Source organism: Gavia stellata, chromosome 31 (genome assembly GCF_030936135.1).
Source record: "Gavia stellata isolate bGavSte3 chromosome 31, bGavSte3.hap2, whole genome shotgun sequence".
Lineage (NCBI taxonomy): Eukaryota > Metazoa > Chordata > Aves > Gaviiformes > Gaviidae > Gavia > Gavia stellata.
Window position 1 is genome coordinate 838,108 of NC_082624.1, and position 17,089 is coordinate 855,196.

General features: G+C 43.3%; 1 protein-coding gene across 1 annotated transcript in view; it reads left to right on the forward strand.

Moving 5' to 3' along the window:
- AAK1 (AP2 associated kinase 1) overlaps positions 1-17,089 on the forward strand; it is a 70,060-nt gene that overhangs the window by 25,484 nt on the left and 27,487 nt on the right. Inside the window, 8 exon segments of the mRNA XM_059831556.1 lie at positions 98-216; positions 2,283-2,391; positions 4,592-4,734; positions 10,032-10,153; positions 11,634-11,715; positions 13,700-13,832; positions 15,073-15,176; positions 16,157-16,236. Coding sequence (XP_059687539.1) covers positions 98-216; positions 2,283-2,391; positions 4,592-4,734; positions 10,032-10,153; positions 11,634-11,715; positions 13,700-13,832; positions 15,073-15,176; positions 16,157-16,236 — 892 coding nt within the window.

Genomic DNA, 17,089 nt, shown 5'->3' on the forward strand with positions numbered 1-17,089 from the left:
CTGTACTCTGAAGGCAGACGGAGGCAGGGACAGGGTCGGAAGCAAGGACCAGGAGGTTTCTTTGTTAATGAATAAGATGATTTTGTGTCTTCCGCAGGTGGATTTGCGATAGTGTTTCTTGTGAGGACTAACAATGGGATGAAATGTGCCCTGAAGAGGATGTACGTCAATAACGAGTACGACTTGCAAGTCTGCAAAAGAGAAATCCAAATCATGGTAAGTCACCACTTTGTATTGGGGGCCCCAGACTGGGAGTGGAATGGTGTGAGAGCCTGGTCACCTTCTGCCTGTGATCTGTGTAGCATCGTGTCGCAAACTGTGGGTTTTCTTAGCAAAACTGTCTTTCTTTTGGAAAGGCCTAACTCCTGGAGTTACGCGACTATGTGAAAATCTCATACTGAGTTATTTAAAATGTAAATAGTTTCAGTGGACAAGAAAAACAGGGGAGCTGAAAAAGCAGAGGGAATCTCAGGAAAATGAGGGGAGGAAAAAATCCTGTCAGTCCCATGACTTAATGGGAAAGGGAAGAGCTGAAGAGGTGAGCGTTGTTGGGAGTGTTAGACTCCAAAGTCTGACAATCTTCAGGGCTAAAGTCTTAAGCCTTTTAGACTTAATCAGAAAAGGCTGATGATTCTGATGTAACTGTCTCTGAACTCAAATCAGTGCATGAAGGGAAGACCTCCATCCTGAGATGAATTTGTACCACAACAGCTTGTAATGTTTTGCCTTGGGATGAAGGCTACCTCTGTGTTGGTGAGGTTGATAGGTTAAAAACAGTATTTGTGGGGTAGTTACTGCCTGGGCTTTTGAAACAGTGAAGTCTTTATAATAAGCACTGGAATGTTTCTCTAGATTATTGGATACAAGGAGTTATATGGTGGGAGAGCTATTTTTAATAGCTGTTTTAAACTTAGCATCTCTAAATAAAGAAAAAATTGAGATGATCCAAATAGGTTTGCTTAGTCTTGTTTGGAGCCTGGTAAACACGAGAGGTGCCACTTTTGAAGTTGTATTCAAAGATATTGATGAACATTTAGAGCAACTGGAAGGTGGGGAAGGAAATACAAAGTCCTCATTGTGCTAATTTACAACACGAGGTATAGGTTTGGGGTAGATGATCTTCGTATCAGAAGCTCTTACCTGTAGCAATTCTGGGGGTGTTTTTGAAGTAGCTTTTAATTAGGTTAATACCATTAAAGTTAACTTCTGGAGTTTGTGCGGTTAGGGCAGTGAAGCTTTTGGGCATGCTTTGTCATCACTGTAGCTAATGCTACATGGGAAAAGTTGAGATTAGATCTTTCATCAAAGGTTTTAGCTGTGCTCACACAGCTTGTTTACTTGGATTTTACTTGCTGGTGCTTTCCATCATCTCAGTGTCTTTCGTGCCTCTTTTGAAATGTGTGGCTAACCTGGAAAGTGAAGGTGAGAAGTATCCTTCTTACTTGCCAGGTCCACTTGCTCCTGTACTGAATCTTAGCATAAGCACTAATCTTTGCCCTGAAGAACCAGTACGTCACTAAAAGGACATATTTTCTTCTTTCCTAACTTTTGTGCAATAAAGTAGTATTTTAAACTTAACTGCACTTTTTGCAACCCTGCAGCATTACAGCAGAATGTGGCCAGCAGAATCTTGATTTCTTTTACCGAACTGGACTGGCTATCACACCCAGGAGTGTGTGTGAAGCTGACAGTCCCAAGGAAATTACTTTTCCCTGCAGGTTTAGCACCTGTCATGGATAAGTCATTGATACGAGAACTTGTGCTTTAATCCATCAAGTTCCTTAAAATAAGGTACTTCTGAAAGCAAGGTTAAAATTTATTTTGTTACCTTAGTGGGTTTTTTTTTGAGTATGCGAAGATTTGAGATACTGTTTGCCAGCAGAAGAGTGGAAGGAGATGAGAAAAGTAAGCACAACATGCGCTGTGCACGGCCACCGCAAAACATCTGCCTTGTTCTCCCCTCTACGTACAGGAGGAGCAGCTCCAGGTAGCTTGGCCTGGGCCATCTAAGGGAACGTGCAAAAATGTGGACTGATCCTTGGACAAGTTAGTTCATCAGGTTGGCTGTGTCTCTGCTGTTTGTCTCAAATCCTTCTGGAAGGAAAACAGGTAGAGACAGACCTCAGATTTGTTCAAGTTTTGTGTGGCGATTAATCCAAAGTGACAGAAGCTTGCGCCTATTTAGGAGAAGAGCTAGGAAAGCTGTTCAGCGTAGAGGAACCAGATTAAGATGTTGCTTACTCTATATGCTGGTTAATGCTTTGAATTTATTTATCTTACAGCGGGACCTATCTGGCCACAAGAACATTGTCGGATACATTGATTCCAGCATAAACTCAGTAAGCAGTGGCGACGTGTGGGAAGTGCTGATACTAATGGACTTCTGTCGAGGTGAGCGTGGGCTCAACGTATTGTTCATTGGTAGATTTGTCCCTTTTTGGCACTTACAGGAAAGTTGCACAACATCTTCCTTTAAAAAAACCAAACCTTTTCCTAGGCCTGGCCCTTCCTAAGGAACTGTTCTGAACAAAGCAAAGCCAAAACTAAGTGTGGAGAAGTGGGTGATTCGTGAGGCTATGTTGACCCTGTTAATGGGACTGGTACCACCTGTGCCCTTGCCCAGCATGGTCCTAGATCCTTCCTGTTGTGAAGGAGAACCCTTAAATAAGTATTGCTGTTTTCCATAGGCTAGTCGACACAAGAAGTGGCTCTTCTAAAGCTGCCAGGCTGTGGAATAAAATTCTTCTTCACTTTATGTCATATGGCAAGCTTTTTCCACTTCAGCGTGACTTAGGATTGTTCTGGAAGAAGCTTGAAACGGATAATGTGAAGCCAAAAAGTATTCCTTTTACCTCTGACCTTTTTGCTTGGCTGTCTCTGGCCAGACAGTCTCTTCCAGCTGTCCCAAAGCTTTGATCTCTTGTGGCTAGGATGTGGTGTTTGGAAAATGACGCATGTGCTGTGCTCAAATGCCTCTCGCAGGAATAGCGTTAAGTGAAAATAATGTTTTGGCCAGGTGACTTCAGAAGTCTGTGGCTGTTTTGGATGGTGGCAGCTGATGGAAATAGGTATTCTTGGGACTGTTCAGCCTTTAACTGAAGCCAGGTGCATTGTAGCAAGAACAATTAGATACTAAAATGCCTTTAAACATGTACGGTACAGCTTTCTGTTGTGCCGTGCCCTCTTTGCTGCTTCATTTTGATGCAGGAATCTTGACTAACTTGCATTGGGTTTGTTTGCTGGTAAAAGGAAGAACCTTACGTAATGATTCCTTCAGCAAAACTACATGTAAGTTCTCTGTAAGCTTAAACCTAAACATCACAAGGAGTGTTGTAAGAAATAGGCCTGGGAGTGCTAGTAAATCTGTACTCAGCTCCACGTTGCAGACCCCACTGTGGAGGGAAGTGCAAACCATAGCAATTCAGAATGTGCTCCCTCCAGCTGCATTAGCTTCCCCTCTGTGCCAGATTTTGGGCTGATGAAGTAAAAACCGTCTTTCTAAGGTGTTTCCTTCCATCTGAAAGGAGCGGAGCTGCAAGGTGGTATTTCTCATGTGGCTTGCTTCTGCCAAATGCTGTGCTCGGCACACGCCTGCCTCTGTCTCTCTCCAACATTCAGACTGAAGCACAGGAATTGCTGTTATATGGTGGATTTTCCCTTATTACTTTCCTCTTGTGTCAAACAGCTTCCAAACCAAATCAGTGTGTCTTTGTGTGCAGAGCTGCACTCACTTTGAGTGCAGAATATTCACAGCTGTACAATTTATTAAGCTGAGCTTTTCTTTTGTACCGTGAAAAGAAAGTTTTCTGATACTTGTGATGTGAAATGATACAGTTTTGCTTTGCCAAAGTTTCAGAAAGGAGTTTTTTCTCTGTGTATAGGGTATTTTGCGGGGGGAGGAACCTCTGTGTGGATTGTTTTGGAAAGGCCTTGACAGCAACAAAACCTCAAAGTTGAGGCAAATTCAGGACTCATTCATAAAAACTTGCTTTTGTTTGTCTGGAGTTTCCCTTGTTATAGATGGATTTTTTAAATTTTTTTTGTCAGTCTGTGACTTTAGCCAAGCCACTTAGTAGTGTATGGGTTTTTTGAGTGTCTCCCTTTCTCCCTTCTCTTGCTCACATGTGCAGGCTATTTTGTGGACTGTGGGTGCCCCAAATTCAGCCTTTTATTTCTCTAGTCTGACAAAAAAAAGTCTTATTTTGAAGAAGAAAGAAAAAGACGTGGCTTAGTCAGAGAGAATTACATTTGAGTGTTAACACAGCCAGGTGAACGTGGGCCTTAGAAGCTACTTGCTGCTCTTGAAGCATTGTTTAGATGAGAGGTAACGCCCTGGGGGCAGATATACAAAACCCGCTGGGATTTAGGGGAGGAAAAGAGAATGAAACAACATGAGTAAGCAAATTGCAAAAAGCCTCTGGGGAAGGCTTGGTGCGAATTTTGAATTTGAACTCATGAACTTCTTGCGTGCTTACTGCCGCAGTTTGGGGAGCTGACTAAGACAAGGTATGTCTGGTAGGACTGGGACTTAGACTAGGCCAGACCTCATTTCGTGTACCTGCTCTGATTCTTGGTGTTTGTTTCTCCTCAGGAGGTCAAGTGGTCAACCTTATGAACCAACGCCTGCAGACGGGATTCACAGAAAACGAGGTCCTGCAGATCTTCTGCGACACCTGCGAAGCCGTAGCCAGGTTGCATCAGTGTAAAACGCCAATAATCCACAGGGATTTGAAGGTGAGTTGTGGACTCCAGTAATACAGCAGGGAGTGTGCATCCTCTTTAATGTGTCTGTTTGCTGCCTACGCCACGGCAGACAGGAATACCGGTACTGTGTTTCTTCTGTTGTTAGTAATGAGGAAAAGTGGGCATAAATACCTCTCTCTATTGGAAGATAAAAAAAGAAATGAGCCTCTCATTGCTGCTTACCATATGTTTACCATCTATAGATCTACTCAAACACAAATGTTTGGGAATAATTCTGTTTTGCACAGGAGATGTGCCAGAATGTCTCTGATGAATTATTCACAGTGACTTTCTACCACCTGAAACACTATTGATGTTATAAGGTAGTTCACAAAAAGCATGCTATAAATTTGTTTCCCCGGACCCACTTTAAAGGATCCCTCCAGAGATGTTGGCCTTGGGGCCGGAGTCGTTAGAAGCTTTTGAAACTGGCCTCTAACTCTCTGCTGACCATGAAAGTGCATTGTAAAACTCTCTGTGCTTAGCTGGGAACAGAGCTAGGCCAGCAGGGAGAGCTTTTGAAAAAATCCCATGTCTATAATCAAACAAACAAAAAGACATTCCCTTTCCTCTCAACCAGCTCATAAAGTGCCTGAATAATATATTCAGCCAAGAAGGAGGCTCCTGTGGTCGTTGGAAATTCAGATGTGCTTTGTGGGTCAGGTTCTGTTTTCAGAGCGCTCAAGAGATCTTTGTTTTGTGCCGCTGGCCATTGTTTTATAGGAGCAAAAGATGCCACGTGTGCCAACAAGAGCCAGGTAGTGCGGGGGTGGGGGGGGAATCCTCAGGGTTTGCTATGCTGGAGCATGTTTCAAATGATTGTGACCCCACTGCTCAGTTGGTTTGAATATATGAAACAAGACTGACATCTGTTTTTCTAGAATAAAACGGGTGGAGTCTTAAATCTGAGGCCTGGCTTTAAAGCTGTTCAGGTCTGTGGGCATCTTGCAGGAGTTTGTATAGTCAAGGAGAACTGGGGTGAGAGGATGAGGCTTAGGAACAGGAACCTCTCCAGTTGATATTAACCCCTGCTGCTACCTTTTTTGGCAAATCCCTGGGTTTTTTTAATAAAGAACAAACTCATTGTGTGGCCTGTGAATAAATTCTGGGACATCTGTGATGGATTAGTGAGTTGATCTTGAGTGTTACTTTCTACACTGAGTTGCAATTGAAATGGACTGTTACGGTCTGATGTCCAGCCCACTACTGCGTGCTTAGGTCAGTAAAGTTTGCAAGGCCTGGCTCTTGGTTGGTAAGCTGTGCCCAAGGTCAGAGAGTTGGCTCTTCTCTGCTTTGAGACATATTTCCCAGCTGAATATTGTATTATTTCTGTCGTGATGACCTCTGGAGCTCCAGTCATATTGGGCATCTAAGTACTAACACAGAATAAATGATTTAGATATGTTTTGACTTTTGAGTTCAAATTTAATAATGCCAATAAGGCAACTCCAAGAGAGATTAAGGGCCAGGAAAGTTTTGTACAAGTTCTGAGTGCAAGGAGAGGCATCCATCGGGTAGGTGTTTTGTTGGGGTGAACATAACCCTGTTGAAGAGCAGGCAGATGTTGACTTTGCAGACAGCTGCATGGGGACTGGAGGCTTTTTTTGCCTTCCAGCTCTTTGATGTTGCTCTAACTGGAGGTTCCTGCCCAGAGAGCTCTGCCAGCAGAAGGGATCGTGTGAATAATCTTTAAGCCCTTTCAGACAAACGCAGCTGGATTAGCTTCAGCAGCCTGTGACTGTGATTTTGTTAACCCACAGGCTATGCCTGAAACAGAACAATGTCCTGTTGGGACAGTCTCCAACTGGTGGGAAATGACCAACAGCTGGGGACAACAGCACCTTTAAGCAGTGTGCCTGTAGGCAAAAGTGGACATCTCATTGCGAATAAAGGCTACAAAAAAGATAGTATGTCCTCCCTGTGTTTGTTTGTTAAGGTTTTCCTTCCTGATCTGATGGTTAACTCTCAGGTGCTGTATCAGTCCGTCTCCATGTGCTTTCAGCTGTATGATATGCTGTACAAGGTGTGATGTTTAGTTTCATGAGCTTTGATTGACTGCCACAAAAATAGGTGTATATTGATGATACTTTTTCCTAAAAATTAGGAAGCCCCTCATGTGCTGCCTCTGCCCTAGTCAGGACCCCTGTAGAGGCAGCGTAAGCCTATTGGCGGTAGGCTTGCCTTGCGTGGTTACCTTTGCTTGTTCTTGCAGATATTTTCCTCATGCTCAGGGTTCATAGGCCATTGCTGCTGCAGGGCATTCCCTAAAAAGTGTATTTTTGTTCTCTGTCTGGGGTAGAACACTTCCTGTATCTTTAGGTTAGGCCTTTCACCAGCGAAGAATAAATGGCCAAACCTTCTTACGGCTATCTGTTGTATTACCCTGGCTGTGAAGTCTCTGTTTTTAAGTTGGAATCTATGTAGAGAAACTGTAACTGTTGGACCCCAGAGGAGTAGGGTTTAGTGAGGTGGAGTGAGGGGGAAATCTATCTAGGGCTGATGATAATGATTTACATAACTACCCTATACCAAGTGGCAGTTGTTTGCATAACTTGTTTTATATTTAACCTTCTCTTTGCAGCCTCACATACTATAACGTGTTGTTCAAAGCACCAGCTTAGAGCCAACTTTGATTTCTACCGCTCGGAGCTTTCTGCAGCGAGGTCTCCCACTTTTACCTATGATGCTTCTGCTAGTCTGAACCCATCTGGTTCCAGGAGTAGATGACTGGCTTGCAGATGAGTGGCTGAACTTTCTTGTAGCAGACACACAGCAGGATACAGCAAAATACTGTGTCAGTCAACCCAGAGGATGCTATTGATCAAAACATCTTTCTCCTTTCCTTTCCCTCCCTTCTGAAATAGCCAGAAGGTTGTGCTCTCATGTTAAGGATTTAGTTTCTTCTGCTTTCATTTTAGTAGGAGTCCTCCCAGTGTTGCACTTCTGTGGTGTGATAAGACAGTCACGCTGTGCTGCTGTTATCTCTGTGCCTTCTTCCATCACCCTTCTTTGTAATGCCAAGTCTTGCCCTGATGCCAACAACAAGCCTTTGCCTGGAATTTGTTTGGACAGATCTGTGTTCAGTGTGTGATACGTAAAATTGTTCAGTCTTCTAATGGTAAACCCTTGTATCAACGATGTTAAGAATATGCCTGTGCCAAAATCAGTTAGTGCTCTTAAATGTCACATTGCATTCATTTCTTTGCTATGAAATACTAAACAAGTGTTCAGAAGTAAATAGTGATTGCTGCCAGGGGAGGAAGGGAGGTTGAAACATCTCTAAAGAGACCTGAAGGCACTGGAAAGCAGTCTAAAAGTGCACCTTGGTTGTGCATCCCTCCCAAATCGCCACCTGAACTTAGAAATACCAGCCGTAGAAGCCATTGCTGTCACGAGAGGATAACGTGTGTTGATTTTGGTAGTTAAAGAAAGCCTTATTCCTCATCCCTCAGCAGTCTGTGTCTGTGCTTTTTTTTTTTCCACTTCTGGTTTTAGCAAAGGCAGGCATTTGTTTCAGAGAGTAGGGACAGAAGCTGGCTACATTCTGTGACTAACAAAACTTACGGCGTTCATAGTTTCCCTTAAAGATTTTTGTTTGGGGTCTAAATCTGACTTTGTAAGTATTGGGCATGTCAAAGATTGCAGCCAGAGTTGTAAGCGCTCAGTAGTGCTGAAAACTGGATTGCAGCTTTGAGTGTCTGACTGGAAGAAGGCACCTCCATACTCTTTTTAAAACACAGTCTTCTCTGGCCTGGCAGTCAGTAGCAGTAATTCAGGTACTTTGTTTTGCTGTATTTTTTTTCTTTTTCTGGAAGTTACTGAACAAGCCTGGTTGCTGGATAGTCCAGTGCTGATGTTTAGCAAAACTTGCAGGATGTTTCAGTGAGAAGTCACCTCGGACTTCTCAGCCAGATAAAGTGGAAGAACTTTTCTGGAAATGTTTGAGTATTTGCAGGGAATAGGGAAAAATGCTGTCAGTGCTGATCTGCTAGGGAGAACATCTGTGTGCAATGCTTTATTCAAAGCAGATGGATAGCAGAGGGGGGAAGGGGTGTTGTTTAACCCTTGGTTTTAAGCCAGCATTTCCCCCCTCAGCTGCTCTAATTTGGCTGCATTTTCTGATGCTTAAAATGCTGACTGCTTCTTTTTCTTTCCTTCTTGTAAACATAATTCTTGATGGAGAGGTCTAATTCCAAAAGGTTTTGTTCTTGAATGCTTATGTGGTAATTTTTTTTTAATATATGAGCAGTATGTTTTATCTTGTTATTGTATCTGAGCATTTGACATTGATTGAAGATAAATACATTAAAAATTGTGTGCGTTCCCTTGAGAGAACATGCTGTTAATGTCACTGTACAGATGAGGAACTGGAATACAGGGATGCTATGCCAAAGCAAAGAACTGAACCCAGGTTTTTCCACATCTTATGTCAGTGTCGTAACATTTAGACAGCTTTCTTAGGTGGATTTTTGTTAATGCATGATTAAGTGTGAGTATTTAGGGGAAAGGCAGTGACTTTGCTGATTTTATAATTTTTTTTTTTTTTTTCAGTTATCGCAGGTGTTTGTTTTGGCATTTGTTTCAGTTGCCTGATTCAAGCTACCAAATAGTATTTGAAAGAAAGGGCTTGTCTTCTCAGCAGCATGGAGGAACCTCTGCTGATACAACCACTGTTTTGGCAGTATGGGATACCCAACATGTTCTGATAACAAGCAACTAAAGTGTGAGCATAAGCTGAGGTTTGTTTTGAATGAGACCCGAAGTGACAGGTGAAATGCAGGCAAGGAACTGGAGGTGCATTATAATTTCATAAAGCATAGAAGTGCGTGTGCTGTCATCCATTTGCCTCCTCTCTGCCCCACTAGACAGCGAGGGGGTATTGCCCTTTATAAAGCTGTGGACAGCTTGTATTATCTGTCCCTCATTCAGATGCCAGACTGTGTGGGTCATAGTAGCTCAGAGAAGTTGAGCACTAAAGACACGGGGACACAGTTCTTGTCCTCAAGTGCATAGTAGTCTTAGTAGAGGCAAGGTGATATGCTTGCAAAAGGAGAAAGGAGAGGTGACAGGATGGAAGGCAGTGTTACGACTATGCTTCCGCAATTTGACTTCTATTTTAGGAGATGTGACAAGAGATTTGATGCATATTTTCTTTGCTGTCATGTTCTGCTTTTTTGTAGGATGTGTCTGATAGGTCTTTAGGCACTAAAAACCCTGGCTCATCTAAAGAAAATAAATGGTTTGGTTTTTTGTCTGAGCGATTCTTTATTTGTCTGTGCTGCTTGTAGGTTGAAAACATCCTGCTGCACGATCGTGGTCACTATGTCCTGTGTGACTTTGGAAGTGCTACTAACAAATTCCAGAACCCTCAAACAGAAGGGGTGAATGCGGTGGAGGAGGAGATCAAAAAGTAAGTGTGCTTTTCCTTTTCAACTCGGACATAGTTTGTGTTTGAAGGGTAACTTTTTTCTTGTACTGGGACTAAATTTTACTCAGGCCTGTTGTAGCAGATTGGATGCTGCTGCATAGAAGCATCTGCTGCAGGTAAATAAATGCCTGGGGGAAGGTGAAGCAATAAATTGAGCTTGATGTAATGCCTTTGGACCTGAAAGACTGAGTGTACTAATGCAGAGAAGTTGCCCACCTTGACGAGGTAGTGACATGTTCCGTTATCTATGGGGTCAGTCTATCTCTGTCCCTCATCTATCTTGGCTTCTTTGAACTGCAGTACAGCAGATGACTAAAATCCCTGTCCTCCATGAGCCACTCATCATAAATCCTTGCAGTGACTAAGGGAATGCATGGCCTAACTCCTCAGCTCTTCATAGAAAATGTAAGGACCTTGAGGTGTTTAATCTGGCTCCTTCCCTTGCCCCATGCATGACCTGCTATAGTGGTAGCAACTAGGTAAACCTTGATACTTTTAAAAAGGGAACTCAGCTGGCAGTTCAGTAGGACCTGGATCAGGAATGGAGCAGACTCCAGGTCCTTGGTCTTGCTTTAGTTCTAACAACATCACTGCTGCAGATTTTCCAGCTCTGTTAATACGATATTCTGGCTAGAAAACAGCATGTTAGAAATGCGTGCAAATGCCTCCTTTCTGTTAGGGTTCAATTACACCTGCATGGATTTCCTAGATTTGTTTGACTGAAGTTTTTAGAGCGCACCTAGCCTGGCTTTGCAGTCCCTTTGGAATGCCCTTTTCGTACACTTAACAAGCCTACAAAAACTTTGCCTTTAGCAATGCTTTCTTGTGATAAAGGTAAATAGCATGCAAGGTGCCGCAGCAGAAATTATAGACCTACTGATAGGAAATCTTATCACAAGAGTCTCTTAAACTGTGGCGCAGTTTCCAGCTTTTCTATTTGTAGTGATTTGGTAAAATGAGGCAGATTCTATAGCTATAGTTTGAGATACAATATAACCTTTCCCTTGTTGACAATGACTCCGAGCAGGAGTCCTGGTATGGAAGTCTATTTATTAGGAGCCACGTATCTGGTTACAATCTTTTTAATACAGTTGGCCAAAGCCCCAGCAGTGAGGACATTGCAGAGGACATTTGACTACTGACCTTGTTAATACTCCGAATCCTTGAACATTTCTGTTCCAGTTCTTAAAATGACTGTACAGTTCTGTGAGTAAATTGCTTGCTTTGGAAAGGATCTTGGTTACTGCTTTGGTTTCACAGGGCAGTTTACAGTCCTATTTTATTGTTAGAGGAATGTAGCAGATGCTGTTGTTAAAAGATTTTCCCACAGATTATCTTCTTTAGTATTCCTTTCCCTAAAGTGAATAGGGCAAGAGTGAATTTTGAATTACTGGGAAGTGTGGCATTGTGAAAATGCATCTGATACCCATTTCGAACTCACTGATAGATCTTTCTGCTACAGGTACACTACGTTATCCTATAGAGCACCAGAAATGGTCAACCTGTATAGTGGCAAACTTATTACTACAAAAGCAGACATATGGGTACGTATAAAAAATTCTTAACATCATACAACCAGACTGCAGCTTGCTTTCATTACCATAAAGACAGGGTGACTTTCTGTCTGGGGCTAATCTAGTTTCCATAAGAGACTGGACAGTTTCTGAATAAAGAGTTCCTCTGCTTGACGTTTCTGGTGAGTTACTGCTGAGCAGGGTGGCTTGTGGATAAAACATGCATGCTTCTTTGCATGCTACCTCCCATGTGGTTTTAATTTAGAGATGTATGAAATTCCAGGGTTGAACAGTGCAAACATAATTTTGTATCTCAAGAGTTAAAACAGAAAATTCAGAGTATTGTGACTACTTGTGCCTGGGTTGGGTTGCAAGCATCTGAAATCAAAGTTACTGGTCAGAATTTAGCAGAAAAGTGAGAAAACAGGCCTTCCCCCAGGAGTAATAGTATGCTTATCGTGGACAGTGTAACACAGGTCTGAGTTGTCAGACCTGGCCACAGACCAAGCTTTTGCACTGCTCTTTCTAATGATCGGTGCAATCTTGCCATGCTTTTCATCTTGAGAGCAAAATGCAGCTGTGGTGTAATCTGTTACTAGCTAACCTGATCAAGGATGGAAGGCTTCCCTTTAGTGGGGACGGAGATGAAAAAAAGTCTGTACCGTTTGTAGTGTAGTGGCAATTCGGTAAATGGGATCTGTTTAAAATGCTAATTCAGAGCATGTTTGTATGGTTTCTGAAGCCCTGAGCTAGGAAGTAACAAGGCAGAAGCAGTATAAGGAGCGTTTTAATGTATCCTCAGTAGCTCGGCATCTGCATGTACAAGAGGGAAAATTGCTGGCGTGACATCTGCTGGGAGGAGTCCTCTGTCCTCTCTGTGAGCTCAGCTCCGAGTCAGGAACGCAGCAGCTCCTGTGGGGCTCTTGCTCCTCTCTATTCAGCAGGAGGTTTGTAGAACTGGGCCCTGTACCAGTGCTGGGTCACTCGTCTTGGTGTTAGAGACCCGGAGAGGGAGCGTCACAGCTGTAACAGCATGAAAAGATTGTCAGAGCCTCAAAGGCAGCCGGAGGAGAACCTAGGATTGGCACTCCTTCCTGTGATAAAGTGGAAAGGCGGAGACCCAAAGGCTCTTCTCTTCCTGGCATGGAAGGAATTCTGTTCTAGTGACCCGCTGAGCGTTTCCAGACCAGCCTGTGGTGGCATGCACAGTGGGGCCTTGACTTCAAGGCCTGTTGCAGCGCTTGTCCTATTTGTAACTTCCCTTTCCTAAAATCTCACCAAGGTTATTTTAAACTAGAGTGCAATTTAATTGTGAAATCCTATGACAAAAGATAAAGCTGATGATGAGTTGCTTAGGATTAGGAAATGTTACCCCCCCTGTCCCCTCTGAGATGGTGGGAGTGTTTCATAATTAGCCCTTTGTGCAAAACTTGTATTTTCTTTTGAAATAGGTGGTTCTTGCTGTCAAAAGCAGCGCAGAAATAGATGGAAGGGTGATATAACCTAGCAGCCTGCAGACTCATCTGTGTATCTCTCCCTGGTACATATTTGTAACGGTTGAAAGGTTGTTTGAACTTAAGCTTGGAAACAGTTTGGATTTTTCTTTGTCGGAAAAAATGTATTAAGGATGATGGCTGCCATTTATTTTTGCTATTACTTTGTTTTTTCTTTCCAGTATGTGGCAGAAAGAGGCTTTGCCTGTTAAATGACATGCAGGGTGACACTGTGTAGTGGTATGTGGAGCTGTGGCATGTGTGTGATGATACGCACGCAGTCCCCCAGATTACAGTATCTCAGCCTAGCGAGGGAGAGCTCTTCATGTATTTATCTTCCCATGTAACTGTGCTTGTTTAAGTTGATCACAGGGATGCTAAAATGTAGTCCTGATGTCATGCGGGACCTGTGTATTAGAACGAGCTAGAGCACTTTCCGTTATCTACAATGGTATTTGAGTTGTACCATTCCCTGCTTTGCTTTGGTTTGTTAAATCCTTTGCTCTGTTCTCTCTCTTCAGGCCCTTGGCTGTTTACTGTACAAGCTGTGTTACTTCACCTTGCCATTTGGGGAGAGTCAGGTGGCAATCTGTGATGGCAATTTCACTATTCCAGATAATTCTCGGCACTCGCAAGACATGCACTGCCTCATCCGTGAGTGTCTCTGACGGTGGCATAATCTACTTCCGCAGAACTAAGCAAGCAGCAGAGGTGTTTTGTTCTTATGTTCCCTGCTCCTACCATAAAACCATTGGTATTTCTCTTCTTTAAGAGACTTGCTTGCACACATGAGTGGTTAAAGTGATCTTTTAGTAGCTTAGGAGATCACTCTTCAAAAGACAGTTGTGACAAAGAGATTTCTATTTGGCTAGGCTGTTGTGAACTCTGTGGAAAGGCAGGAAAACAGACAACCGTTTCGTTTGAGAGTCCTACAGAAACTTGCACAATAAGCCTATTTATACAGAAACGTATTTCTCCAGTAATAAATCTATTTGGATAAGGAACTGAAAAGAACCACAGTGACTTAGACTAGCGATAAGAATTCATCTTCTGTGAATTGAGAAACAGAACTGAAATGATTTATAAATAACCCACTGACTAGAGTGAATGTGTAATTAAGGGTACAATGCACTACTCTTGGCAAAGCTGGGGCAGCTCTCTTGTTTTCAGCACAGCATTTGATTTTTTTTTTTTTTCCTAGCCACAATCTTGACTAACACAGAGTTGGATGTCTTTGCAGAGCAGCCTGGTATTTTCTTTGCTTATGCAGAGGCGGTGGTGTATGTGGCTGGCCTGTCTTCCTGCCCCACTGACACACTGGGGTTGGATCAAGCTCTTTTCCTGTGGCTTCACTTGGAAATGCAGAAGCCAAAACCAATGCTATTCCCTGACGAGGCAGGCTGCATTTCCCCTCTTTGCCCTAGAGCCTTCGATAGCAGCTACAAATGGTTCATAGCTGTATTGGAAAATGCCTCCTAGTCCATCCTGACTGTCTGTCTTGCCCCTTTCTGACGATCAGCTCAGCCCCGCTGACCACTGACCAGGTGCTTTGAAAGAGGCAGGGCATCCTCTTAGCATCTGGTTATACCAAATGCAGAATCATAGAATAGTTTGGGTTGGAAGGGACTTTTAAAGGTCATCTAGTCCGCTCCCCCTGCCATGAGCTGGGACATCTTCAAATAGATCAGGTTGCTCAGAACCCCGTCCAACCTCACCTTGAATGTCTCCAGGGATGGGGCATCCACCACCTCTCTGGGCAACCTGTGCCAGTGTCTCACCACCCTCAGCGTAAAAAAATGTCTTCCTTCTATCTAGTCTGATACACTGCCACAAATGGCTCACGTGAAGCTGTCTGTTCTACTGCTCTGATGTTAGCATCTCTATCTTTTTAAAGGGTATATGCTTGAGCCAGATCCTGATAAGAGACCCGATATTTATCAGGTCTCCTACTTTGCATTCAAATTGGCAAAGAAGGAATGCCCAGTCCAGAACGTCCAGGTGAGTAGCAAAGGGGTGGACTGATGTAGGGCGTTGTGGGAGGACACTGGGGGTGACAATTGCTGAATATTGAGCATTCTGCTGTATTCTGTTGGTTGTTCCCCAGTTCTATAATTAGGAGGGGGTTTTTTGTAATTAGCAGTGCTGTTTGGGGATTTTTTTTTTTGGGGGGGGGGGGCGGGTGGGGGCAAGAATCAGGGTTCTGTTTCATACTTCATTTCTGTTTGTCCCTGATTTACCTCCTCACCCAGTTACCAGTGTGAGGCCAACCAAGAGATCTTGTGCATGTGAACATGGAAAAATTAGGCCATGCTTGTGAAACCGATTTGATTTCCAGGCACATTCATCATAGCATGTGTAATCTGTGCTGCAGTTGGTTTTAAACATAGCAGTTTTGTGTCTGCCGTCTGGCTGAGACTAGCCAACTTGCATTTGAACTACATCAGACCTTACACAACCATCTGCCCCTTCTTAGTGTATCTTTATAGACTTCAGCTGAATAATAGAGTTGACAAGTATTTTCTTACGGTGTTCTGGACATCTGTGACACGACATTTTATTTTGTTGTTTCCAGGTAAGGAGAAGCCTAATTTTTTTTCCCCCCATGTTCAGGTGGTTATTTATGGTCTTTATGAATAAGACCTGGTTTTGGTACTGTTATGACTGTATTTTTTTATAGCAGTATTAATAAGGTTGTCTTTTTAAAATACCCAGGTTGTGTTATGAAGCTTTGTGTTTGGATTCCACATGTAGTAAATAGTCAAAAACCTGAACCCTATTTTTCCCTTGTAAAGCCTCTCCCAAACTACTGTCTCCTCATGACATTAACGTTGAGGGGTTTGTCCTGTGTCCGGCATGAGGAATAACTGCTTTGGGGGTCCCCCAATCTCCCTGTTTCATTGGGATGCTTTTGCAAATTTAGTTCTGACTCTGTTTTCTGCCCTCAAAATAAAAAAAATTGGTGTTTTTGGAATCTGCAGAACTCTCCAATTCCTGCTAAACTCCCAGACCCAGTTAAAGCAAGTGAAGCTGCTGCAAAGAAGAGTCAACCAAAGGCCAGGTAACCACATCCACGTTGTACTCGGCCCTCTGTCTTGTCTGTTGTCTTTCAGCTGTGTATTAGGAAAGATGCTTGGTATATTTAGCTGCTTCCTTGTGGGCTTACATTTACACGTGGAGACAAACACTGCAGTCCTGAGGCTTCTGCTTCAACGACATAAATAACCATTGATCTGAAAGGCAGAAAATGCAGATATTAGGGGAAATTTTTGTGCATGGGGGAGGGAGGTGGGGACTTGGGCGATACTCAGCATGACTCAACAGCTAGGCTTTTTGTACTGAAGACATTGCTTGACAGCAGCACTTGAAGTCTGTGCACTTAGATGAATCTACTATGTCATCTGTCCGGAGGCAGTATCCAGAGTACCTGAGAGCAAAGTCAGGAGAAAGACTGCAGTGGGCCTGGAATTGGCCCAAAGAATGCGAGTCTGCTGAGAAACCGCATCGGGGGCTATTGCTGTTTGAGTTGACCCTCGGCTGATGATAACCTGACCCAGTAATTACTGTATGAAATTGCTGTGATTTCTGCAAGAGTCCTGTAATTTCTTCTGGGGGGGACATGAAAGCCCAAGCAGTCTCCATCCGAACAGCCCAGTTAATGGGGAAACCACTGTACTGCTGTGGTTTTTCTCCTCTCCTGCTGCTGCTTGCTCTGCTTATGATACTGTAATTGAGACTTGTAAATTCTGTTGGACAAAACTTGTACCTTATTTTACTGCAAAGTGAGCAGTACAGCAATGGGCACTCCAAAACCAATGGTTTTCTTCAGACTCTGAAATAGGGCATCTCTCCTCCTGTCAGTCAGTCCCAGGAGTCTGCTTTGTTTGTTTTCATAACTGAGTGCAGTTACCCTC